Here is a 25,572-nt window from a genome sequence, read left to right as displayed (position 1 = left end):
CGAGAGACGAGAGACGAGAGACGAGAGACGTGATGCCATGCCATGCCATGCCATGCCATGCCATGCCATTCAATGCCTTGTGATTCAATACCATGCAGTTCAATGCGATGCGATGCAATGACATGCGATTCGATGCCATGCGAGGCGAGGCGAGGCGATGCATCATCTAACATAACGGGATTCCCTGGAAAACGACTCTGTTGTTGAATGAACAACAAAGTTAAGATATAAGAAGATGTAAGTAATTCGAGAAGTCTGAGTACTGTAGGTACTATAGCAAATTCATTGCTTAATATATGTGAATGTGTAAGGAATCCATCCATCGCTTTTACCGAGTATACAAATACTCGCTCATTGTTGGTGTTTAGGGAGGTAAATGAAGTATTGCAAAGCTAATTACGAAACTAGCTTTCACAATGACATTTGGTGGTTGGTCGCTTTGCAAATTATAGTAGATTCTATATCAATTTTATTCGTTATTTTACGTGAATGAATGTGTGCCTGCATACATTGCCTAAATAAAGAATGTAAATATACGTCGGTGGTGTTTAGAGGGGTGAATGAAGCATTTGAAATCTAAATAGGAAACTAGCATTCAAATGGAGAGGGGTGAGAGTGCAGGTGCGCTTGAACTTGGGTGGGTTCTGGGTTTCATTGACGTATATATTACAGGTGAATGTGTGCATCGAATGCTCGATTGAAGTATATAAATACACATTGTTAGTGTGTATTGAGGTAAATGATGGATTGTAAAGCTAATCAAGACACTGGAATTCACTTTGAGGCTAGTGGCTGGCCGGCTGGCAGGCAAGCGTGGAAGTGGCAAACGATCGTTGAGTTGCCGTGTAAAACCACACCAAAGCAACACCTCCCTCCATCTCAAGTCGAATTTCGTCTTTATTACGCATTGGTACATTCCAGCAATGGTAAATTAAATAGATAAACGTCTAATCTTGATGTATGTATGAATATAATTTCGCCGTCAGAGCCGACTAAGGAATTCCGAGTGATATACACACACACTCCTCCCTCCCTCCCTCACTCACAAGGGAGAGTGAGTAATTCTGTAAAAAAAGAAGAGCATGCCAACAATGGGTAACTATTATAGTTAGGTTCTCGATCATAGTAAACCCGTTGATTTAGAGTTTATTTGCACAATGACTACGTCATATTAGATGCCATTTAAATACCAAATCCAGTTCTCCACTAAATGCAGACACAAGTCTAACACTATTCAACCCATCTCTACCAGCCTTTTCATAACAAACCACTAAGCTATCTAAACCAGTTTCCACACTTATATAAATAGAGAAAAACTTCACCCTATATAACCTATCTCAGAAAACAAACAAAATCAATTAATATTGCATTAACTGGCAACCCCCCATTCATAAAATCAACTTCTTTCCTTCCACACCAACCATCGTATTTCTTTGCTCGCACATAATCTTTAATCTAAAGTTATTAAATGATATTACTCACCTCACTCTCCTTCTTTCTCCTCTTTCTCCTTCCTTCCTTCCTTCCTTCCTTCCTTCCTTCCTTCCTTCCTTCCTTCCTTCCTTCCTTCCTTCCTTCCTTCCTTCCCTCTAACTCGTTGCAGTTGTTCAGCTTCGACCCATCAAACCCGGACTCGACTGACTCACTTCTGCTGCTCGTTCCAAGGCTTTTTCCTCATACGATGTTGGCTGGTGTGAAGTAATTACTGCAATTCAAATTAACACGATTCATTAATGTACATAACCAATTAACATAATCGTCTCCTACTTGATTTTGACTAGTTGATAGGGTTGTTTTTGGTCTCCCCGAAGGGAGTGGACCGATCCCAGAGGTACTGCAATACCGGGCCGATCCGCGGCAAAGGTGGAGCAAGCTCCTAGCACTTCGCCATGTTGCAAAAATCAGTTTAATATCGAGGATCCCACATGGGGATCGTATCAGATATTAAGCTGATAAGAACAGATACTACACTTTGATCTTAGCCAAAAGGCCGAGAAGCGATAGGATGCATGGTTGCTCTGCAACACCAGGCAACAATTGCGGCTAGAAACCACGTAGCGAGTTTCAATTGCAAAAGGGCATGTGATTATCGTTGAGTAATATTCGAATTCAAGCATACATATAAACGCCATGCAGTAAAGGCTTTAACCATTTCTTACCTGATCAATGAATTTATATATATATGCAAATTCATGATATTACATGGTTTCATTCATGAGTAGTGAATATGTAACTGGCGGCAAAGTGGTAAACAGACTCGCGTGGCGTTTCACGAATTCGCTCCTGGCCAGGGAGTATAGCGCTTAACTCTAATACATAAACCTCCATTTGTCATGTGTCTTAAGGTAGCTACAGCTTTTGAAAAGTACAATAACGAATTAAAAGTGCAAGGGGCCTGTTACGCCAACGCTCGTCAAAAAATATAAATAGGAGACGTTCTCTCTCTGATACCATAACAGAAAACGAACAGCACTATTACGCGCCAACTATTCCATTTTTGTATATATATCACGACTTTTTCACATCTAACACTTTGCTTGATACATCGTTTTCACAAACCGGAGACGAGGCGAAGCGAGGCAGGGCTGGGTGGCGAGAGGCTAGAGGCTAGAGGCTAGAGGCGAGAGGCGAGAGGCGAGAGGCGAGAGACGAGAGACGAGAGACGAGAGACGAGAGACGAGAGACGAGAGACGAGAGACGAGAGACGAGAGACGAGAGACGAGAGACGAGAGACGAGAGACGAGAGACGAGAGACGAGAGACGAGAGACGAGAGACGAGAGACTAGAGACTAGAGACGAGAGACGAGAGACGAGAGACGAGAGACGAGAGACGTGATGCCATGCCATGCCATGCCATGCCATGCCATGCCATTCAATGCCTTGTGATTCAATACCATGCAGTTCAATGCGATGCGATGCAATGACATGCGATTCGATGCCATGCGAGGCGAGGCGAGGCGATGCATCATCTAACATAACGGGATTCCCTGGAAAACGACTCTGTTGTTGAATGAACAACAAAGTTAAGATATAAGAAGATGTAAGTAATTCGAGAAGTCTGAGTACTGTAGGTACTATAGCAAATTCATTGCTTAATATATGTGAATGTGTAAGGAATCCATCCATCGCTTTTACCGAGTATACAAATACTCGCTCATTGTTGGTGTTTAGGGAGGTAAATGAAGTATTGCAAAGCTAATTACGAAACTAGCTTTCACAATGACATTTGGTGGTTGGTCGCTTTGCAAATTATAGTAGATTCTATATCAATTTTATTCGTTATTTTACGTGAATGAATGTGTGCCTGCATACATTGCCTAAATAAAGAATGTAAATATACGTCGGTGGTGTTTAGAGGGGTGAATGAAGCATTTGAAATCTAAATAGGAAACTAGCATTCAAATGGAGAGGGGTGAGAGTGCAGGTGCGCTTGAACTTGGGTGGGTTCTGGGTTTCATTGACGTATATATTACAGGTGAATGTGTGCATCGAATGCTCGATTGAAGTATATAAATACACATTGTTAGTGTGTATTGAGGTAAATGATGGATTGTAAAGCTAATCAAGACACTGGAATTCACTTTGAGGCTAGTGGCTGGCCGGCTGGCAGGCAAGCGTGGAAGTGGCAAACGATCGTTGAGTTGCCGTGTAAAACCACACCAAAGCAACACCTCCCTCCATCTCAAGTCGAATTTCGTCTTTATTACGCATTGGTACATTCCAGCAATGGTAAATTAAATAGATAAACGTCTAATCTTGATGTATGTATGAATATAATTTCGCCGTCAGAGCCGACTAAGGAATTCCGAGTGATATACACACACACTCCTCCCTCCCTCCCTCACTCACAAGGGAGAGTGAGTAATTCTGTAAAAAAAAGAAGAGCATGCCAACAATGGGTAACTATTATAGTTAGGTTCTCGATCATAGTAAACCCGTTGATTTAGAGTTTATTTGCACAATGACTACGTCATATTAGATGCCATTTAAATACCAAATCCAGTTCTCCACTAAATGCAGACACAAGTCTAACACTATTCAACCCATCTCTACCAGCCTTTTCATAACAAACCACTAAGCTATCTAAACCAGTTTCCACACTTATATAAATAGAGAAAAACTTCACCCTATATAACCTATCTCAGAAAACAAACAAAATCAATTAATATTGCATTAACTGGCAACCCCCCATTCATAAAATCAACTTCTTTCCTTCCACACCAACCATCGTATTTCTTTGCTCGCACATAATCTTTAATCTAAAGTTATTAAATGATATTACTCACCTCACTCTCCTTCTTTCTCCTTCTTTCTCCTTCCTTCCTTCCTTCCTTCCTTCCTTCCTTCCTTCCTTCCTTCCTTCCTTCCTTCCTTCCTTCCTTCCTTCCTTCCCTCTAACTCGTTGCAGTTGTTCAGCTTCGACCCATCAAACCCGGACTCGACTGACTCACTTCTGCTGCTCGTTCCAAGGCTTTTTCCTCATACGATGTTGGCTGGTGTGAAGTAATTACTGCAATTCAAATTAACACGATTCATTAATGTACATAACCAATTAACATAATCGTCTCCTACTTGATTTTGACTAGTTGATAGGGTTGTTTTTGGTCTCCCCGAAGGGAGTGGACCGATCCCAGAGGTACTGCAATACCGGGCCGATCCGCGGCAAAGGTGGAGCAAGCTCCTAGCACTTCGCCATGTTGCAAAAATCAGTTTAATATCGAGGATCCCACATGGGGATCGTATCAGATATTAAGCTGATAAGAACAGATACTACACTTTGATCTTAGCCAAAAGGCCGAGAAGCGATAGGATGCATGGTTGCTCTGCAACACCAGGCAACAATTGCGGCTAGAAACCACGTAGCGAGTTTCAATTGCAAAAGGGCATGTGATTATCGTTGAGTAATATTCGAATTCAAGCATACATATAAACGCCATGCAGTAAAGGCTTTAACCATTTCTTACCTGATCAATGAATTTATATATATATGCAAATTCATGATATTACATGGTTTCATTCATGAGTAGTGAATATGTAACTGGCGGCAAAGTGGTAAACAGACTCGCGTGGCGTTTCACGAATTCGCTCCTGGCCAGGGAGTATAGCGCTTAACTCTAATACATAAACCTCCATTTGTCATGTGTCTTAAGGTAGCTACAGCTTTTGAAAAGTACAATAACGAATTAAAAGTGCAAGGGGCCTGTTACGCCAACGCTCGTCAAAAAATATAAATAGGAGACGTTCTCTCTCTGATACCATAACAGAAAACGAACAGCACTATTACGCGCCAACTATTCCATTTTTGTATATATATCACGACTTTTTCACATCTAACACTTTGCTTGATACATCGTTTTCACAAACCGGAGACGAGGCGAAGCGAGGCAGGGCTGGGTGGCGAGAGGCTAGAGGCTAGAGGCTAGAGGCGAGAGGCGAGAGGCGAGAGGCGAGAGACGAGAGACGAGAGACGAGAGACGAGAGACGAGAGACGAGAGACGAGAGACGAGAGACGAGAGACGAGAGACGAGAGACGAGAGACGAGAGACGAGAGACGAGAGACGAGAGACGAGAGACGAGAGACTAGAGACTAGAGACTAGAGACGAGAGACGAGAGACGAGAGACGAGAGACGAGAGACGTGATGCCATGCCATGCCATGCCATGCCATGCCATGCCATTCAATGCCTTGTGATTCAATACCATGCAGTTCAATGCGATGCGATGCAATGACATGCGATTCGATGCCATGCGAGGCGAGGCGAGGCGATGCATCATCTAACATAACGGGATTCCCTGGAAAACGACTCTGTTGTTGAATGAACAACAAAGTTAAGATATAAGAAGATGTAAGTAATTCGAGAAGTCTGAGTACTGTAGGTACTATAGCAAATTCATTGCTTAATATATGTGAATGTGTAAGGAATCCATCCATCGCTTTTACCGAGTATACAAATACTCGCTCATTGTTGGTGTTTAGGGAGGTAAATGAAGTATTGCAAAGCTAATTACGAAACTAGCTTTCACAATGACATTTGGTGGTTGGTCGCTTTGCAAATTATAGTAGATTCTATATCAATTTTATTCGTTATTTTACGTGAATGAATGTGTGCCTGCATACATTGCCTAAATAAAGAATGTAAATATACGTCGGTGGTGTTTAGAGGGGTGAATGAAGCATTTGAAATCTAAATAGGAAACTAGCATTCAAATGGAGAGGGGTGAGAGTGCAGGTGCGCTTGAACTTGGGTGGGTTCTGGGTTTCATTGACGTATATATTACAGGTGAATGTGTGCATCGAATGCTCGATTGAAGTATATAAATACACATTGTTAGTGTGTATTGAGGTAAATGATGGATTGTAAAGCTAATCAAGACACTGGAATTCACTTTGAGGCTAGTGGCTGGCCGGCTGGCAGGCAAGCGTGGAAGTGGCAAACGATCGTTGAGTTGCCGTGTAAAACCACACCAAAGCAACACCTCCCTCCATCTCAAGTCGAATTTCGTCTTTATTACGCATTGGTACATTCCAGCAATGGTAAATTAAATAGATAAACGTCTAATCTTGATGTATGTATGAATATAATTTCGCCGTCAGAGCCGACTAAGGAATTCCGAGTGATATACACACACACTCCTCCCTCCCTCCCTCACTCACAAGGGAGAGTGAGTAATTCTGTAAAAAAAAGAAGAGCATGCCAACAATGGGTAACTATTATAGTTAGGTTCTCGATCATAGTAAACCCGTTGATTTAGAGTTTATTTGCACAATGACTACGTCATATTAGATGCCATTTAAATACCAAATCCAGTTCTCCACTAAATGCAGACACAAGTCTAACACTATTCAACCCATCTCTACCAGCCTTTTCATAACAAACCACTAAGCTATCTAAACCAGTTTCCACACTTATATAAATAGAGAAAAACTTCACCCTATATAACCTATCTCAGAAAACAAACAAAATCAATTAATATTGCATTAACTGGCAACCCCCCATTCATAAAATCAACTTCTTTCCTTCCACACCAACCATCGTATTTCTTTGCTCGCACATAATCTTTAATCTAAAGTTATTAAATGATATTACTCACCTCACTCTCCTTCTTTCTCCTTCTTTCTCCTTCCTTCCTTCCTTCCTTCCTTCCTTCCTTCCTTCCTTCCTTCCTTCCTTCCTTCCTTCCTTCCTTCCTTCCTTCCCTCTAACTCGTTGCAGTTGTTCAGCTTCGACCCATCAAACCCGGACTCGACTGACTCACTTCTGCTGCTCGTTCCAAGGCTTTTTCCTCATACGATGTTGGCTGGTGTGAAGTAATTACTGCAATTCAAATTAACACGATTCATTAATGTACATAACCAATTAACATAATCGTCTCCTACTTGATTTTGACTAGTTGATAGGGTTGTTTTTGGTCTCCCCGAAGGGAGTGGACCGATCCCAGAGGTACTGCAATACCGGGCCGATCCGCGGCAAAGGTGGAGCAAGCTCCTAGCACTTCGCCATGTTGCAAAAATCAGTTTAATATCGAGGATCCCACATGGGGATCGTATCAGATATTAAGCTGATAAGAACAGATTTTATTTTCAAAAAATGGTACAGAGTGTCTTTTTACAATGCTTTCATTGCCTAGCTTAACATTTTACAGCAAGAGCTAAGGTTTACAAAGGAGCTTTTATGCAAGTTACATAGTATGAATTCATTTTGAGCCTAACATTTATACAATACAAAATTTTTTACATACAAGCTAATATACATATTATACATATCATTCATACTGTCGTGCTCCAGTGATGTGCTCGATGTACCGCATCCTCGACCATCTGATGGCGTCGCTCACACACAGCTTCCTGAAGGTCGCGAGGTACTTCTTCGAAGCCAATCTCTTCATCAGACGCTCGTTGTGGGGGTCGTACGATCCTAGGGGTCCTACGATGAAGGCGTGGACGGTCACTCTGTTGTACCGCGGCAGGGCCCTCATCTCGGCGGCGAGGTCGGCGTACTTCATCTCCTTTTCGGTCCGAGCTTCCGTGAAGGCGGCTTCCGTGTTCTCGAAGGGGCAGGTGACATCTATGATCAGCAGTTCGTTGTCCTTCTCAATGACGAGGTCGGGTTTCAGAACACTGTCTGCTCTTGGAACTCGCTGGTTTTCTGCTGTCACTTTCCAGTGGCGTCCCAAGGCGGCTGTCTTGATCCTGTCCACCAAGGCGTTGTGGCGTCTTCTGTAGGCGTCCGAGTATGTCATGCAGTGACACATGACATGTGGCAAAGTTTCAATTTGCCAGGCGCATCGTCGGCAGTTCTTGTTGGTGTTTGGTCGTCGGGTGGCTCCATTCAGGGGAAGCAAGTTCAACCTTGCTCGGTGGATGAAGCGCCAGTCAGCAAACGTTGTGTACTCCCCCTCTCTCATGAAGTGGGAGGAGGCTTTTTCTTGAGAGACTACACACATCGCTTTTCCTTGGTCTCGTAGTGTGTGTAGGCGGGCGTCGCGAAGTTGTCTGTGATGGTTTCTGATGGTTCTGGCTACAATTCTTCTTGCAGCAGCCTTCAAGGTCTTGTCACCACAGGTTATGGAGACGTTCTCTCCATCAGCTGTCCATGTCGTTTCCATTCTTCCAGAGGCATCTCTTGCCCGAGACCAGATGGTTTGGATAGTGCTGGATCTTCCAGGTAGTTCGGCCTTGGAGAGATAGGAGCAGACATGTTCAGGAGTTACTTCTTCTTCTTCTTCTTGTCTTCTTTTGGCCACTACGAGGCGGCAGTCTTCTCGTGCGATATCCCTTGTATCAACATCTGGCGAGTTTAGGAGTTTGAATGCAGTGTCGATTAGGAATAGGTCGGAGTCTTCTGCTGCTAGAGGGATCCCACAGGATCCTGCTCGTGTGCTGCCATACAGGTATCCGTTGGCTGCGCGGCTTGGTAGGTAGAGGGTCTTCTTGATGTGGGGTTTCAGTGCATCATCCAGTTTGGTCCAAGTGGTCTTCTTAAACTGCCAAGTCCTCATGGCAAAGACTGTCGAGGAGAAAACAAATGTCTTCAGTGCGTCGAGTCTCTGCCATGGAGCCAACTTGCTCATGAGAACTTTCTTCCCAAGTTCAATGTACTCATCAATTGAGGAGTCGCCAGACATCAGTTGGAAGCCGACAGGTCGTCCTAAGAACTTGGAGTGTTCTCCCCCAAGTCGATACTGGATGTTTCTTCCGGCGATCTGGAACTGGGTTTCTCTCAAACCCACTGGTGTCCGTCCTGACAAGTGCATGGAGTAGCACTTGTTCGGGTTAAGTGTGAGGTTTGCAGCTTGGCAGGCTCTTCCAACTGTGTTCAGTAGAGCTTGCAACCTCTCTTCTGTCCCGGCTAGCAAGGTGATGTCGTCAGCATATGCTAGGCAGGGGTGTTTCAGGTCAGGGTCAGCTTCGAGTCCTGTGTTGATTGCAGTCCTCAGGATAGCTTCTAGCTTCAGGATAGCGACCGATCCCAGAGGTACTGCAATACCGGGCCGATCCGCGGCAAAGGTGGAGCAAGCTCCTAGCACTTCGCCATGTTGCAAAAATCAGTTTAATATCGAGGATCCCACATGGGGATCGTATCAGATATTAAGCTGATAAGAACAGATACTACACTTTGATCTTAGCCAAAAGGCCGAGAAGCGATAGGATGCATGGTTGCTCTGCAACACCAGGCAACAATTGCGGCTAGAAACCACGTAGCGAGTTTCAATTGCAAAAGGGCATGTGATTATCGTTGAGTAATATTCGAATTCAAGCATACATATAAACGCCATGCAGTAAAGGCTTTAACCATTTCTTACCTGATCAATGAATTTATATATATATGCAAATTCATGATATTACATGGTTTCATTCATGAGTAGTGAATATGTAACTGGCGGCAAAGTGGTAAACAGACTCGCGTGGCGTTTCACGAATTCGCTCCTGGCCAGGGAGTATAGCGCTTAACTCTAATACATAAACCTCCATTTGTCATGTGTCTTAAGGTAGCTACAGCTTTTGAAAAGTACAATAACGAATTAAAAGTGCAAGGGGCCTGTTACGCCAACGCTCGTCAAAAAATATAAATAGGAGACGTTCTCTCTCTGATACCATAACAGAAAACGAACAGCACTATTACGCGCCAACTATTCCATTTTTGTATATATATCACGACTTTTTCACATCTAACACTTTGCTTGATACATCGTTTTCACAAACCGGAGACGAGGCGAAGCGAGGCAGGGCTGGGTGGCGAGAGGCTAGAGGCTAGAGGCTAGAGGCGAGAGGCGAGAGGCGAGAGGCGAGAGACGAGAGACGAGAGACGAGAGACGAGAGACGAGAGACGAGAGACGAGAGACGAGAGACGAGAGACGAGAGACGAGAGACGAGAGACGAGAGACGAGAGACTAGAGACTAGAGACTAGAGACTAGAGACGAGAGACGAGAGACGAGAGACGAGAGACGAGAGACGTGATGCCATGCCATGCCATGCCATGCCATGCCATGCCATTCAATGCCTTGTGATTCAATACCATGCAGTTCAATGCGATGCGATGCAATGACATGCGATTCGATGCCATGCGAGGCGAGGCGAGGCGATGCATCATCTAACATAACGGGATTCCCTGGAAAACGACTCTGTTGTTGAATGAACAACAAAGTTAAGATATAAGAAGATGTAAGTAATTCGAGAAGTCTGAGTACTGTAGGTACTATAGCAAATTCATTGCTTAATATATGTGAATGTGTAAGGAATCCATCCATCGCTTTTACCGAGTATACAAATACTCGCTCATTGTTGGTGTTTAGGGAGGTAAATGAAGTATTGCAAAGCTAATTACGAAACTAGCTTTCACAATGACATTTGGTGGTTGGTCGCTTTGCAAATTATAGTAGATTCTATATCAATTTTATTCGTTATTTTACGTGAATGAATGTGTGCCTGCATACATTGCCTAAATAAAGAATGTAAATATACGTCGGTGGTGTTTAGAGGGGTGAATGAAGCATTTGAAATCTAAATAGGAAACTAGCATTCAAATGGAGAGGGGTGAGAGTGCAGGTGCGCTTGAACTTGGGTGGGTTCTGGGTTTCATTGACGTATATATTACAGGTGAATGTGTGCATCGAATGCTCGATTGAAGTATATAAATACACATTGTTAGTGTGTATTGAGGTAAATGATGGATTGTAAAGCTAATCAAGACACTGGAATTCACTTTGAGGCTAGTGGCTGGCCGGCTGGCAGGCAAGCGTGGAAGTGGCAAACGATCGTTGAGTTGCCGTGTAAAACCACACCAAAGCAACACCTCCCTCCATCTCAAGTCGAATTTCGTCTTTATTACGCATTGGTACATTCCAGCAATGGTAAATTAAATAGATAAACGTCTAATCTTGATGTATGTATGAATATAATTTCGCCGTCAGAGCCGACTAAGGAATTCCGAGTGATATACACACACACTCCTCCCTCCCTCCCTCACTCACAAGGGAGAGTGAGTAATTCTGTAAAAAAAAGAAGAGCATGCCAACAATGGGTAACTATTATAGTTAGGTTCTCGATCATAGTAAACCCGTTGATTTAGAGTTTATTTGCACAATGACTACGTCATATTAGATGCCATTTAAATACCAAATCCAGTTCTCCACTAAATGCAGACACAAGTCTAACACTATTCAACCCATCTCTACCAGCCTTTTCATAACAAACCACTAAGCTATCTAAACCAGTTTCCACACTTATATAAATAGAGAAAAACTTCACCCTATATAACCTATCTCAGAAAACAAACAAAATCAATTAATATTGCATTAACTGGCAACCCCCCATTCATAAAATCAACTTCTTTCCTTCCACACCAACCATCGTATTTCTTTGCTCGCACATAATCTTTAATCTAAAGTTATTAAATGATATTACTCACCTCACTCTCCTTCTTTCTCCTTCTTTCTCCTTCCTTCCTTCCTTCCTTCCTTCCTTCCTTCCTTCCTTCCTTCCTTCCTTCCTTCCTTCCTTCCTTCCTTCCTTCCCTCTAACTCGTTGCAGTTGTTCAGCTTCGACCCATCAAACCCGGACTCGACTGACTCACTTCTGCTGCTCGTTCCAAGGCTTTTTCCTCATACGATGTTGGCTGGTGTGAAGTAATTACTGCAATTCAAATTAACACGATTCATTAATGTACATAACCAATTAACATAATCGTCTCCTACTTGATTTTGACTAGTTGATAGGGTTGTTTTTGGTCTCCCCGAAGGGAGTGGACCGATCCCAGAGGTACTGCAATACCGGGCCGATCCGCGGCAAAGGTGGAGCAAGCTCCTAGCACTTCGCCATGTTGCAAAAATCAGTTTAATATCGAGGATCCCACATGGGGATCGTATCAGATATTAAGCTGATAAGAACAGATACTACACTTTGATCTTAGCCAAAAGGCCGAGAAGCGATAGGATGCATGGTTGCTCTGCAACACCAGGCAACAATTGCGGCTAGAAACCACGTAGCGAGTTTCAATTGCAAAAGGGCATGTGATTATCGTTGAGTAATATTCGAATTCAAGCATACATATAAACGCCATGCAGTAAAGGCTTTAACCATTTCTTACCTGATCAATGAATTTATATATATATGCAAATTCATGATATTACATGGTTTCATTCATGAGTAGTGAATATGTAACTGGCGGCAAAGTGGTAAACAGACTCGCGTGGCGTTTCACGAATTCGCTCCTGGCCAGGGAGTATAGCGCTTAACTCTAATACATAAACCTCCATTTGTCATGTGTCTTAAGGTAGCTACAGCTTTTGAAAAGTACAATAACGAATTAAAAGTGCAAGGGGCCTGTTACGCCAACGCTCGTCAAAAAATATAAATAGGAGACGTTCTCTCTCTGATACCATAACAGAAAACGAACAGCACTATTACGCGCCAACTATTCCATTTTTGTATATATATCACGACTTTTTCACATCTAACACTTTGCTTGATACATCGTTTTCACAAACCGGAGACGAGGCGAAGCGAGGCAGGGCTGGGTGGCGAGAGGCTAGAGGCTAGAGGCTAGAGGCGAGAGGCGAGAGGCGAGAGGCGAGAGACGAGAGACGAGAGACGAGAGACGAGAGACGAGAGACGAGAGACGAGAGACGAGAGACGAGAGACGAGAGACGAGAGACGAGAGACGAGAGACGAGAGACGAGAGACGAGAGACGAGAGACGAGAGACGAGAGACTAGAGACTAGAGACTAGAGACGAGAGACGAGAGACGAGAGACGAGAGACGAGAGACGTGATGCCATGCCATGCCATGCCATGCCATGCCATGCCATTCAATGCCTTGTGATTCAATACCATGCAGTTCAATGCGATGCGATGCAATGACATGCGATTCGATGCCATGCGAGGCGAGGCGAGGCGATGCATCATCTAACATAACGGGATTCCCTGGAAAACGACTCTGTTGTTGAATGAACAACAAAGTTAAGATATAAGAAGATGTAAGTAATTCGAGAAGTCTGAGTACTGTAGGTACTATAGCAAATTCATTGCTTAATATATGTGAATGTGTAAGGAATCCATCCATCGCTTTTACCGAGTATACAAATACTCGCTCATTGTTGGTGTTTAGGGAGGTAAATGAAGTATTGCAAAGCTAATTACGAAACTAGCTTTCACAATGACATTTGGTGGTTGGTCGCTTTGCAAATTATAGTAGATTCTATATCAATTTTATTCGTTATTTTACGTGAATGAATGTGTGCCTGCATACATTGCCTAAATAAAGAATGTAAATATACGTCGGTGGTGTTTAGAGGGGTGAATGAAGCATTTGAAATCTAAATAGGAAACTAGCATTCAAATGGAGAGGGGTGAGAGTGCAGGTGCGCTTGAACTTGGGTGGGTTCTGGGTTTCATTGACGTATATATTACAGGTGAATGTGTGCATCGAATGCTCGATTGAAGTATATAAATACACATTGTTAGTGTGTATTGAGGTAAATGATGGATTGTAAAGCTAATCAAGACACTGGAATTCACTTTGAGGCTAGTGGCTGGCCGGCTGGCAGGCAAGCGTGGAAGTGGCAAACGATCGTTGAGTTGCCGTGTAAAACCACACCAAAGCAACACCTCCCTCCATCTCAAGTCGAATTTCGTCTTTATTACGCATTGGTACATTCCAGCAATGGTAAATTAAATAGATAAACGTCTAATCTTGATGTATGTATGAATATAATTTCGCCGTCAGAGCCGACTAAGGAATTCCGAGTGATATACACACACACTCCTCCCTCCCTCCCTCACTCACAAGGGAGAGTGAGTAATTCTGTAAAAAAAAGAAGAGCATGCCAACAATGGGTAACTATTATAGTTAGGTTCTCGATCATAGTAAACCCGTTGATTTAGAGTTTATTTGCACAATGACTACGTCATATTAGATGCCATTTAAATACCAAATCCAGTTCTCCACTAAATGCAGACACAAGTCTAACACTATTCAACCCATCTCTACCAGCCTTTTCATAACAAACCACTAAGCTATCTAAACCAGTTTCCACACTTATATAAATAGAGAAAAACTTCACCCTATATAACCTATCTCAGAAAACAAACAAAATCAATTAATATTGCATTAACTGGCAACCCCCCATTCATAAAATCAACTTCTTTCCTTCCACACCAACCATCGTATTTCTTTGCTCGCACATAATCTTTAATCTAAAGTTATTAAATGATATTACTCACCTCACTCTCCTTCTTTCTCCTTCTTTCTCCTTCCTTCCTTCCTTCCTTCCTTCCTTCCTTCCTTCCTTCCTTCCTTCCTTCCTTCCTTCCTTCCTTCCTTCCTTCCCTCTAACTCGTTGCAGTTGTTCAGCTTCGACCCATCAAACCCGGACTCGACTGACTCACTTCTGCTGCTCGTTCCAAGGCTTTTTCCTCATACGATGTTGGCTGGTGTGAAGTAATTACTGCAATTCAAATTAACACGATTCATTAATGTACATAACCAATTAACATAATCGTCTCCTACTTGATTTTGACTAGTTGATAGGGTTGTTTTTGGTCTCCCCGAAGGGAGTGGACCGATCCCAGAGGTACTGCAATACCGGGCCGATCCGCGGCAAAGGTGGAGCAAGCTCCTAGCACTTCGCCATGTTGCAAAAATCAGTTTAATATCGAGGATCCCACATGGGGATCGTATCAGATATTAAGCTGATAAGAACAGATACTACACTTTGATCTTAGCCAAAAGGCCGAGAAGCGATAGGATGCATGGTTGCTCTGCAACACCAGGCAACAATTGCGGCTAGAAACCACGTAGCGAGTTTCAATTGCAAAAGGGCATGTGATTATCGTTGAGTAATATTCGAATTCAAGCATACATATAAACGCCATGCAGTAAAGGCTTTAACCATTTCTTACCTGATCAATGAATTTATATATATATGCAAATTCATGATATTACATGGTTTCATTCATGAGTAGTGAATATGTAACTGGCGGCAAAGTGGTAAACAGACTCGCGTGGCGTTTCACGAATTCGCTCCTGGCCAGGGAGTATAGCGCTTAACTCTAATACATAAACCTCCATTTGTCATGTGTCTTAAGGTAGCTACAGCTTTTGAAAAGTACAATAACGAATTAAAAGTGCAAGGGGCCTGTTACGCCAACGCTCGTCAAAAAATATAAATAGGAGACGTTCTCTCTCTGATACCATAACAGAAAACGAACAGCACTATTACGCGCCAACTATTCCATTTTTGTATATATATCACGACTTTTTCACATCTAACACTTTGCTTGATACATCGTTTTCACAAACCGGAGACGAGGCGAAGCGAGGCAGGGCTGGGTGGCGAGAGGCTAGAGGCTAGAGGCTAGAGGCGAGAGGCGAGAGGCGAGAGGCGAGAGACGAGAGACGAGAGACGAGAGACGAGAGACGAGAGACGAGAGACGAGAGACGAGAGACGAGAGACGAGAGACGAGAGACGAGAGACGAGAGACGAGAGACGAGAGACGAGAGACGAGAGACGAGAGACGAGAGACTAGAGACTAGAGACTAGAGACGAGAGACGAGAGACGAGAGACGAGAGACGAGAGACGTGATGCCATGCCATGCCATGCCATGCCATGCCATGCCATTCAATGCCTTGTGATTCAATACCATGCAGTTCAATGCGATGCGATGCAATGACATGCGATTCGATGCCATGCGAGGCGAGGCGAGGCGATGCATCATCTAACATAACGGGATTCCCTGGAAAACGACTCTGTTGTTGAATGAACAACAAAGTTAAGATATAAGAAGATGTAAGTAATTCGAGAAGTCTGAGTACTGTAGGTACTATAGCAAATTCATTGCTTAATATATGTGAATGTGTAAGGAATCCATCCATCGCTTTTACCGAGTATACAAATACTCGCTCATTGTTGGTGTTTAGGGAGGTAAATGAAGTATTGCAAAGCTAATTACGAAACTAGCTTTCACAATGACATTTGGTGGTTGGTCGCTTTGCAAATTATAGTAGATTCTATATCAATTTTATTCGTTATTTTACGTGAATGAATGTGTGCCTGCATACATTGCCTAAATAAAGAATGTAAATATACGTCGGTGGTGTTTAGAGGGGTGAATGAAGCATTTGAAATCTAAATAGGAAACTAGCATTCAAATGGAGAGGGGTGAGAGTGCAGGTGCGCTTGAACTTGGGTGGGTTCTGGGTTTCATTGACGTATATATTACAGGTGAATGTGTGCATCGAATGCTCGATTGAAGTATATAAATACACATTGTTAGTGTGTATTGAGGTAAATGATGGATTGTAAAGCTAATCAAGACACTGGAATTCACTTTGAGGCTAGTGGCTGGCCGGCTGGCAGGCAAGCGTGGAAGTGGCAAACGATCGTTGAGTTGCCGTGTAAAACCACACCAAAGCAACACCTCCCTCCATCTCAAGTCGAATTTCGTCTTTATTACGCATTGGTACATTCCAGCAATGGTAAATTAAATAGATAAACGTCTAATCTTGATGTATGTATGAATATAATTTCGCCGTCAGAGCCGACTAAGGAATTCCGAGTGATATACACACACACTCCTCCCTCCCTCCCTCACTCACAAGGGAGAGTGAGTAATTCTGTAAAAAAAAGAAGAGCATGCCAACAATGGGTAACTATTATAGTTAGGTTCTCGATCATAGTAAACCCGTTGATTTAGAGTTTATTTGCACAATGACTACGTCATATTAGATGCCATTTAAATACCAAATCCAGTTCTCCACTAAATGCAGACACAAGTCTAACACTATTCAACCCATCTCTACCAGCCTTTTCATAACAAACCACTAAGCTATCTAAACCAGTTTCCACACTTATATAAATAGAGAAAAACTTCACCCTATATAACCTATCTCAGAAAACAAACAAAATCAATTAATATTGCATTAACTGGCAACCCCCCATTCATAAAATCAACTTCTTTCCTTCCACACCAACCATCGTATTTCTTTGCTCGCACATAATCTTTAATCTAAAGTTATTAAATGATATTACTCACCTCACTCTCCTTCTTTCTCCTTCTTTCTCCTTCCTTCCTTCCTTCCTTCCTTCCTTCCTTCCTTCCTTCCTTCCTTCCTTCCTTCCTTCCTTCCTTCCTTCCTTCCCTCTAACTCGTTGCAGTTGTTCAGCTTCGACCCATCAAACCCGGACTCGACTGACTCACTTCTGCTGCTCGTTCCAAGGCTTTTTCCTCATACGATGTTGGCTGGTGTGAAGTAATTACTGCAATTCAAATTAACACGATTCATTAATGTACATAACCAATTAACATAATCGTCTCCTACTTGATTTTGACTAGTTGATAGGGTTGTTTTTGGTCTCCCCGAAGGGAGTGGACCGATCCCAGAGGTACTGCAATACCGGGCCGATCCGCGGCAAAGGTGGAGCAAGCTCCTAGCACTTCGCCATGTTGCAAAAATCAGTTTAATATCGAGGATCCCACATGGGGATCGTATCAGATATTAAGCTGATAAGAACAGATACTACACTTTGATCTTAGCCAAAAGGCCGAGAAGCGATAGGATGCATGGTTGCTCTGCAACACCAGGCAACAATTGCGGCTAGAAACCACGTAGCGAGTTTCAATTGCAAAAGGGCATGTGATTATCGTTGAGTAATATTCGAATTCAAGCATACATATAAACGCCATGCAGTAAAGGCTTTAACCATTTCTTACCTGATCAATGAATTTATATATATATGCAAATTCATGATATTACATGGTTTCATTCATGAGTAGTGAATATGTAACTGGCGGCAAAGTGGTAAACAGACTCGCGTGGCGTTTCACGAATTCGCTCCTGGCCAGGGAGTATAGCGCTTAACTCTAATACATAAACCTCCATTTGTCATGTGTCTTAAGGTAGCTACAGCTTTTGAAAAGTACAATAACGAATTAAAAGTGCAAGGGGCCTGTTACGCCAACGCTCGTCAAAAAATATAAATAGGAGACGTTCTCTCTCTGATACCATAACAGAAAACGAACAGCACTATTACGCGCCAACTATTCCATTTTTGTATATATATCACGACTTTTTCACATCTAACACTTTGCTTGATACATCGTTTTCACAAACCGGAGACGAGGCGAAGCGAGGCAGGGCTGGGTGGCGAGAGGCTAGAGGCTAGAGGCTAGAGGCGAGAGGCGAGAGGCGAGAGGCGAGAGACGAGAGACGAGAGACGAGAGACGAGAGACGAGAGACGAGAGACGAGAGACGAGAGACGAGAGACGAGAGACGAGAGACGAGAGACGAGAGACGAGAGACGAGAGACGAGAGACGAGAGACGAGAGACGAGAGACTAGAGACTAGAGACTAGAGACGAGAGACGAGAGACGAGAGACGAGAGACGAGAGACGTGATGCCATGCCATGCCATGCCATGCCATGCCATGCCATTCAATGCCTTGTGATTCAATACCATGCAGTTCAATGCGATGCGATGCAATGACATGCGATTCGATGCCATGCGAGGCGAGGCGAGGCGATGCATCATCTAACATAACGGGATTCCCTGGAAAACGACTCTGTTGTTGAATGAACAACAAAGTTAAGATATAAGAAGATGTAAGTAATTCGAGAAGTCTGAGTACTGTAGGTACTATAGCAAATTCATTGCTTAATATATGTGAATGTGTAAGGAATCCATCCATCGCTTTTACCGAGTATACAAATACTCGCTCATTGTTGGTGTTTAGGGAGGTAAATGAAGTATTGCAAAGCTAATTACGAAACTAGCTTTCACAATGACATTTGGTGGTTGGTCGCTTTGCAAATTATAGTAGATTCTATATCAATTTTATTCGTTATTTTACGTGAATGAATGTGTGCCTGCATACATTGCCTAAATAAAGAATGTAAATATACGTCGGTGGTGTTTAGAGGGGTGAATGAAGCATTTGAAATCTAAATAGGAAACTAGCATTCAAATGGAGAGGGGTGAGAGTGCAGGTGCGCTTGAACTTGGGTGGGTTCTGGGTTTCATTGACGTATATATTACAGGTGAATGTGTGCATCGAATGCTCGATTGAAGTATATAAATACACATTGTTAGTGTGTATTGAGGTAAATGATGGATTGTAAAGCTAATCAAGACACTGGAATTCACTTTGAGGCTAGTGGCTGGCCGGCTGGCAGGCAAGCGTGGAAGTGGCAAACGATCGTTGAGTTGCCGTGTAAAACCACACCAAAGCAACACCTCCCTCCATCTCAAGTCGAATTTCGTCTTTATTACGCATTGGTACATTCCAGCAATGGTAAATTAAATAGATAAACGTCTAATCTTGATGTATGTATGAATATAATTTCGCCGTCAGAGCCGACTAAGGAATTCCGAGTGATATACACACACACTCCTCCCTCCCTCCCTCACTCACAAGGGAGAGTGAGTAATTCTGTAAAAAAAAGAAGAGCATGCCAACAATGGGTAACTATTATAGTTAGGTTCTCGATCATAGTAAACCCGTTGATTTAGAGTTTATTTGCACAATGACTACGTCATATTAGATGCCATTTAAATACCAAATCCAGTTCTCCACTAAATGCAGACACAAGTCTAACACTATTCAACCCATCTCTACCAGCCTTTTCATAACAAACCACTAAGCTATCTAAACCAGTTTCCACACTTATATAAATAGAGAAAAACTTCACCCTATATAACCTATCTCAGAAAACAAACAAAATCAATTAATATTGCATTAACTGGCAACCCCCCATTCATAAAATCAACTTCTTTCCTTCCACACCAACCATCGTATTTCTTTGCTCGCACATAATCTTTAATCTAAAGTTATTAAATGATATTACTCACCTCACTCTCCTTCTTTCTCCTTCTTTCTCCTTCCTTCCTTCCTTCCTTCCTTCCTTCCTTCCTTCCTTCCTTCCTTCCTTCCTTCCTTCCTTCCTTCCTTCCTTCCCTCTAACTCGTTGCAGTTGTTCAGCTTCGACCCATCAAACCCGGACTCGACTGACTCACTTCTGCTGCTCGTTCCAAGGCTTTTTCCTCATACGATGTTGGCTGGTGTGAAGTAATTACTGCAATTCAAATTAACACGATTCATTAATGTACATAACCAATTAACATAATCGTCTCCTACTTGATTTTGACTAGTTGATAGGGTTGTTTTTGGTCTCCCCGAAGGGAGTGGACCGATCCCAGAGGTACTGCAATACCGGGCCGATCCGCGGCAAAGGTGGAGCAAGCTCCTAGCACTTCGCCATGTTGCAAAAATCAGTTTAATATCGAGGATCCCACATGGGGATCGTATCAGATATTAAGCTGATAAGAACAGATACTACACTTTGATCTTAGCCAAAAGGCCGAGAAGCGATAGGATGCATGGTTGCTCTGCAACACCAGGCAACAATTGCGGCTAGAAACCACGTAGCGAGTTTCAATTGCAAAAGGGCATGTGATTATCGTTGAGTAATATTCGAATTCAAGCATACATATAAACGCCATGCAGTAAAGGCTTTAACCATTTCTTACCTGATCAATGAATTTATATATATATGCAAATTCATGATATTACATGGTTTCATTCATGAGTAGTGAATATGTAACTGGCGGCAAAGTGGTAAACAGACTCGCGTGGCGTTTCACGAATTCGCTCCTGGCCAGGGAGTATAGCGCTTAACTCTAATACATAAACCTCCATTTGTCATGTGTCTTAAGGTAGCTACAGCTTTTGAAAAGTACAATAACGAATTAAAAGTGCAAGGGGCCTGTTACGCCAACGCTCGTCAAAAAATATAAATAGGAGACGTTCTCTCTCTGATACCATAACAGAAAACGAACAGCACTATTACGCGCCAACTATTCCATTTTTGTATATATATCACGACTTTTTCACATCTAACACTTTGCTTGATACATCGTTTTCACAAACCGGAGACGAGGCGAAGCGAGGCAGGGCTGGGTGGCGAGAGGCTAGAGGCTAGAGGCTAGAGGCGAGAGGCGAGAGGCGAGAGGCGAGAGACGAGAGACGAGAGACGAGAGACGAGAGACGAGAGACGAGAGACGAGAGACGAGAGACGAGAGACGAGAGACGAGAGACGAGAGACGAGAGACGAGAGACGAGAGACGAGAGACGAGAGACGAGAGACGAGAGACTAGAGACTAGAGACTAGAGACGAGAGACGAGAGACGAGAGACGAGAGACGAGAGACGTGATGCCATGCCATGCCATGCCATGCCATGCCATGCCATTCAATGCCTTGTGATTCAATACCATGCAGTTCAATGCGATGCGATGCAATGACATGCGATTCGATGCCATGCGAGGCGAGGCGAGGCGATGCATCATCTAACATAACGGGATTCCCTGGAAAACGACTCTGTTGTTGAATGAACAACAAAGTTAAGATATAAGAAGATGTAAGTAATTCGAGAAGTCTGAGTACTGTAGGTACTATAGCAAATTCATTGCTTAATATATGTGAATGTGTAAGGAATCCATCCATCGCTTTTACCGAGTATACAAATACTCGCTCATTGTTGGTGTTTAGGGAGGTAAATGAAGTATTGCAAAGCTAATTACGAAACTAGCTTTCACAATGACATTTGGTGGTTGGTCGCTTTGCAAATTATAGTAGATTCTATATCAATTTTATTCGTTATTTTACGTGAATGAATGTGTGCCTGCATACATTGCCTAAATAAAGAATGTAAATATACGTCGGTGGTGTTTAGAGGGGTGAATGAAGCATTTGAAATCTAAATAGGAAACTAGCATTCAAATGGAGAGGGGTGAGAGTGCAGGTGCGCTTGAACTTGGGTGGGTTCTGGGTTTCATTGACGTATATATTACAGGTGAATGTGTGCATCGAATGCTCGATTGAAGTATATAAATACACATTGTTAGTGTGTATTGAGGTAAATGATGGATTGTAAAGCTAATCAAGACACTGGAATTCACTTTGAGGCTAGTGGCTGGCCGGCTGGCAGGCAAGCGTGGAAGTGGCAAACGATCGTTGAGTTGCCGTGTAAAACCACACCAAAGCAACACCTCCCTCCATCTCAAGTCGAATTTCGTCTTTATTACGCATTGGTACATTCCAGCAATGGTAAATTAAATAGATAAACGTCTAATCTTGATGTATGTATGAATATAATTTCGCCGTCAGAGCCGACTAAGGAATTCCGAGTGATATACACACACACTCCTCCCTCCCTCCCTCACTCACAAGGGAGAGTGAGTAATTCTGTAAAAAAAAGAAGAGCATGCCAACAATGGGTAACTATTATAGTTAGGTTCTCGATCATAGTAAACCCGTTGATTTAGAGTTTATTTGCACAATGACTACGTCATATTAGATGCCATTTAAATACCAAATCCAGTTCTCCACTAAATGCAGACACAAGTCTAACACTATTCAACCCATCTCTACCAGCCTTTTCATAACAAACCACTAAGCTATCTAAACCAGTTTCCACACTTATATAAATAGAGAAAAACTTCACCCTATATAACCTATCTCAGAAAACAAACAAAATCAATTAATATTGCATTAACTGGCAACCCCCCATTCATAAAATCAACTTCTTTCCTTCCACACCAACCATCGTATTTCTTTGCTCGCACATAATCTTTAATCTAAAGTTATTAAATGATATTACTCACCTCACTCTCCTTCTTTCTCCTTCTTTCTCCTTCCTTCCTTCCTTCCTTCCTTCCTTCCTTCCTTCCTTCCTTCCTTCCTTCCTTCCTTCCTTCCTTCCTTCCTTCCCTCTAACTCGTTGCAGTTGTTCAGCTTCGACCCATCAAACCCGGACTCGACTGACTCACTTCTGCTGCTCGTTCCAAGGCTTTTTCCTCATACGATGTTGGCTGGTGTGAAGTAATTACTGCAATTCAAATTAACACGATTCATTAATGTACATAACCAATTAACATAATCGTCTCCTACTTGATTTTGACTAGTTGATAGGGTTGTTTTTGGTCTCCCCGAAGGGAGTGGACCGATCCCAGAGGTACTGCAATACCGGGCCGATCCGCGGCAAAGGTGGAGCAAGCTCCTAGCACTTCGCCATGTTGCAAAAATCAGTTTAATATCGAGGATCCCACATGGGGATCGTATCAGATATTAAGCTGATAAGAACAGATACTACACTTTGATCTTAGCCAAAAGGCCGAGAAGCGATAGGATGCATGGTTGCTCTGCAACACCAGGCAACAATTGCGGCTAGAAACCACGTAGCGAGTTTCAATTGCAAAAGGGCATGTGATTATCGTTGAGTAATATTCGAATTCAAGCATACATATAAACGCCATGCAGTAAAGGCTTTAACCATTTCTTACCTGATCAATGAATTTATATATATATGCAAATTCATGATATTACATGGTTTCATTCATGAGTAGTGAATATGTAACTGGCGGCAAAGTGGTAAACAGACTCGCGTGGCGTTTCACGAATTCGCTCCTGGCCAGGGAGTATAGCGCTTAACTCTAATACATAAACCTCCATTTGTCATGTGTCTTAAGGTAGCTACAGCTTTTGAAAAGTACAATAACGAATTAAAAGTGCAAGGGGCCTGTTACGCCAACGCTCGTCAAAAAATATAAATAGGAGACGTTCTCTCTCTGATACCATAACAGAAAACGAACAGCACTATTACGCGCCAACTATTCCATTTTTGTATATATATCACGACTTTTTCACATCTAACACTTTGCTTGATACATCGTTTTCACAAACCGGAGACGAGGCGAAGCGAGGCAGGGCTGGGTGGCGAGAGGCTAGAGGCTAGAGGCTAGAGGCGAGAGGCGAGAGGCGAGAGGCGAGAGACGAGAGACGAGAGACGAGAGACGAGAGACGAGAGACGAGAGACGAGAGACGAGAGACGAGAGACGAGAGACGAGAGACGAGAGACGAGAGACGAGAGACGAGAGACGAGAGACGAGAGACGAGAGACGAGAGACTAGAGACTAGAGACTAGAGACGAGAGACGAGAGACGAGAGACGAGAGACGAGAGACGTGATGCCATGCCATGCCATGCCATGCCATGCCATGCCATTCAATGCCTTGTGATTCAATACCATGCAGTTCAATGCGATGCGATGCAATGACATGCGATTCGATGCCATGCGAGGCGAGGCGAGGCGATGCATCATCTAACATAACGGGATTCCCTGGAAAACGACTCTGTTGTTGAATGAACAACAAAGTTAAGATATAAGAAGATGTAAGTAATTCGAGAAGTCTGAGTACTGTAGGTACTATAGCAAATTCATTGCTTAATATATGTGAATGTGTAAGGAATCCATCCATCGCTTTTACCGAGTATACAAATACTCGCTCATTGTTGGTGTTTAGGGAGGTAAATGAAGTATTGCAAAGCTAATTACGAAACTAGCTTTCACAATGACATTTGGTGGTTGGTCGCTTTGCAAATTATAGTAGATTCTATATCAATTTTATTCGTTATTTTACGTGAATGAATGTGTGCCTGCATACATTGCCTAAATAAAGAATGTAAATATACGTCGGTGGTGTTTAGAGGGGTGAATGAAGCATTTGAAATCTAAATAGGAAACTAGCATTCAAATGGAGAGGGGTGAGAGTGCAGGTGCGCTTGAACTTGGGTGGGTTCTGGGTTTCATTGACGTATATATTACAGGTGAATGTGTGCATCGAATGCTCGATTGAAGTATATAAATACACATTGTTAGTGTGTATTGAGGTAAATGATGGATTGTAAAGCTAATCAAGACACTGGAATTCACTTTGAGGCTAGTGGCTGGCCGGCTGGCAGGCAAGCGTGGAAGTGGCAAACGATCGTTGAGTTGCCGTGTAAACCACACCAAAGCAACACCTCCCTCCATCTCAAGTCGAATTTCGTCTTTATTACGCATTGGTACATTCCAGCAATGGTAAATTAAATAGATAAACGTCTAATCTTGATGTATGTATGAATATAATTTCGCCGTCAGAGCCGACTAAGGAATTCCGAGTGATATACACACACACTCCTCCCTCCCTCCCTCACTCACAAGGGAGAGTGAGTAATTCTGTAAAAAAAAGAAGAGCATGC

The 25,572-nt window shown here is 42.8% G+C and overlaps 1 protein-coding gene, 8 non-coding genes and 1 pseudogene across 9 annotated transcripts; all 10 read right to left on the bottom strand.

Moving 5' to 3' along the window:
- Positions 1–1,809: 1,809 nt before the first annotated feature.
- On the bottom strand, positions 1,810–2,002 carry LOC138360780 (U2 spliceosomal RNA). Its single transcript, XR_011226646.1, has one exon. It is a non-coding gene; the product is annotated as a U2 spliceosomal RNA (small nuclear RNA).
- Positions 2,003–4,614: 2,612 nt separating this feature from the next.
- On the bottom strand, positions 4,615–4,807 carry LOC138360779 (U2 spliceosomal RNA). Its single transcript, XR_011226645.1, has one exon. It is a non-coding gene; the product is annotated as a U2 spliceosomal RNA (small nuclear RNA).
- A 2,612-nt stretch (positions 4,808–7,419) lies between these two features.
- LOC138360724 (U2 spliceosomal RNA) lies at positions 7,420–7,595 on the bottom strand (annotated as a pseudogene).
- A 168-nt stretch (positions 7,596–7,763) lies between these two features.
- On the bottom strand, positions 7,764–9,254 carry LOC138360625 (uncharacterized protein T26G10.4-like). Its single transcript, XM_069320315.1, has one exon. The coding sequence runs from the start codon at positions 9,252–9,254 to the stop codon at positions 7,764–7,766; it is 1,491 nt and encodes a 496-aa protein (XP_069176416.1).
- A 199-nt stretch (positions 9,255–9,453) lies between these two features.
- LOC138360709 (U2 spliceosomal RNA) lies at positions 9,454–9,646 on the bottom strand. Its single transcript, XR_011226599.1, has one exon. It is a non-coding gene; the product is annotated as a U2 spliceosomal RNA (small nuclear RNA).
- Positions 9,647–12,237: 2,591 nt separating this feature from the next.
- Positions 12,238–12,430, bottom strand: LOC138360778 (U2 spliceosomal RNA). Its single transcript, XR_011226644.1, has one exon. It is a non-coding gene; the product is annotated as a U2 spliceosomal RNA (small nuclear RNA).
- Positions 12,431–15,049: 2,619 nt separating this feature from the next.
- LOC138360777 (U2 spliceosomal RNA) lies at positions 15,050–15,242 on the bottom strand. The gene has a single exon (XR_011226643.1). It is a non-coding gene; the product is annotated as a U2 spliceosomal RNA (small nuclear RNA).
- A 2,619-nt stretch (positions 15,243–17,861) lies between these two features.
- Positions 17,862–18,054, bottom strand: LOC138360776 (U2 spliceosomal RNA). The gene has a single exon (XR_011226642.1). It is a non-coding gene; the product is annotated as a U2 spliceosomal RNA (small nuclear RNA).
- A 2,619-nt stretch (positions 18,055–20,673) lies between these two features.
- Positions 20,674–20,866, bottom strand: LOC138360775 (U2 spliceosomal RNA). Its single transcript, XR_011226641.1, has one exon. It is a non-coding gene; the product is annotated as a U2 spliceosomal RNA (small nuclear RNA).
- A 2,619-nt stretch (positions 20,867–23,485) lies between these two features.
- LOC138360774 (U2 spliceosomal RNA) lies at positions 23,486–23,678 on the bottom strand. The gene has a single exon (XR_011226640.1). It is a non-coding gene; the product is annotated as a U2 spliceosomal RNA (small nuclear RNA).
- Between the last annotated feature and the right edge of the window lie 1,894 nt (positions 23,679–25,572).

This window comes from Procambarus clarkii, unplaced genomic scaffold (genome assembly GCF_040958095.1).
Source record: "Procambarus clarkii isolate CNS0578487 unplaced genomic scaffold, FALCON_Pclarkii_2.0 HiC_scaffold_116, whole genome shotgun sequence".
NCBI classification, from domain to species: domain Eukaryota; kingdom Metazoa; phylum Arthropoda; class Malacostraca; order Decapoda; family Cambaridae; genus Procambarus; species Procambarus clarkii.
Note: the sequence above shows the minus strand (reverse complement) of the source record. Positions and strands in the feature narration are given on the sequence as shown.

Excerpts from the sequence above, each read along its gene's own strand:
- LOC138360625 (XM_069320315.1), bottom strand. The coding sequence starts at position 9,254 with ATGCACTTGTCAGGACGGACACCAGTGGGTTTGAGAGAAACCCAGTTC.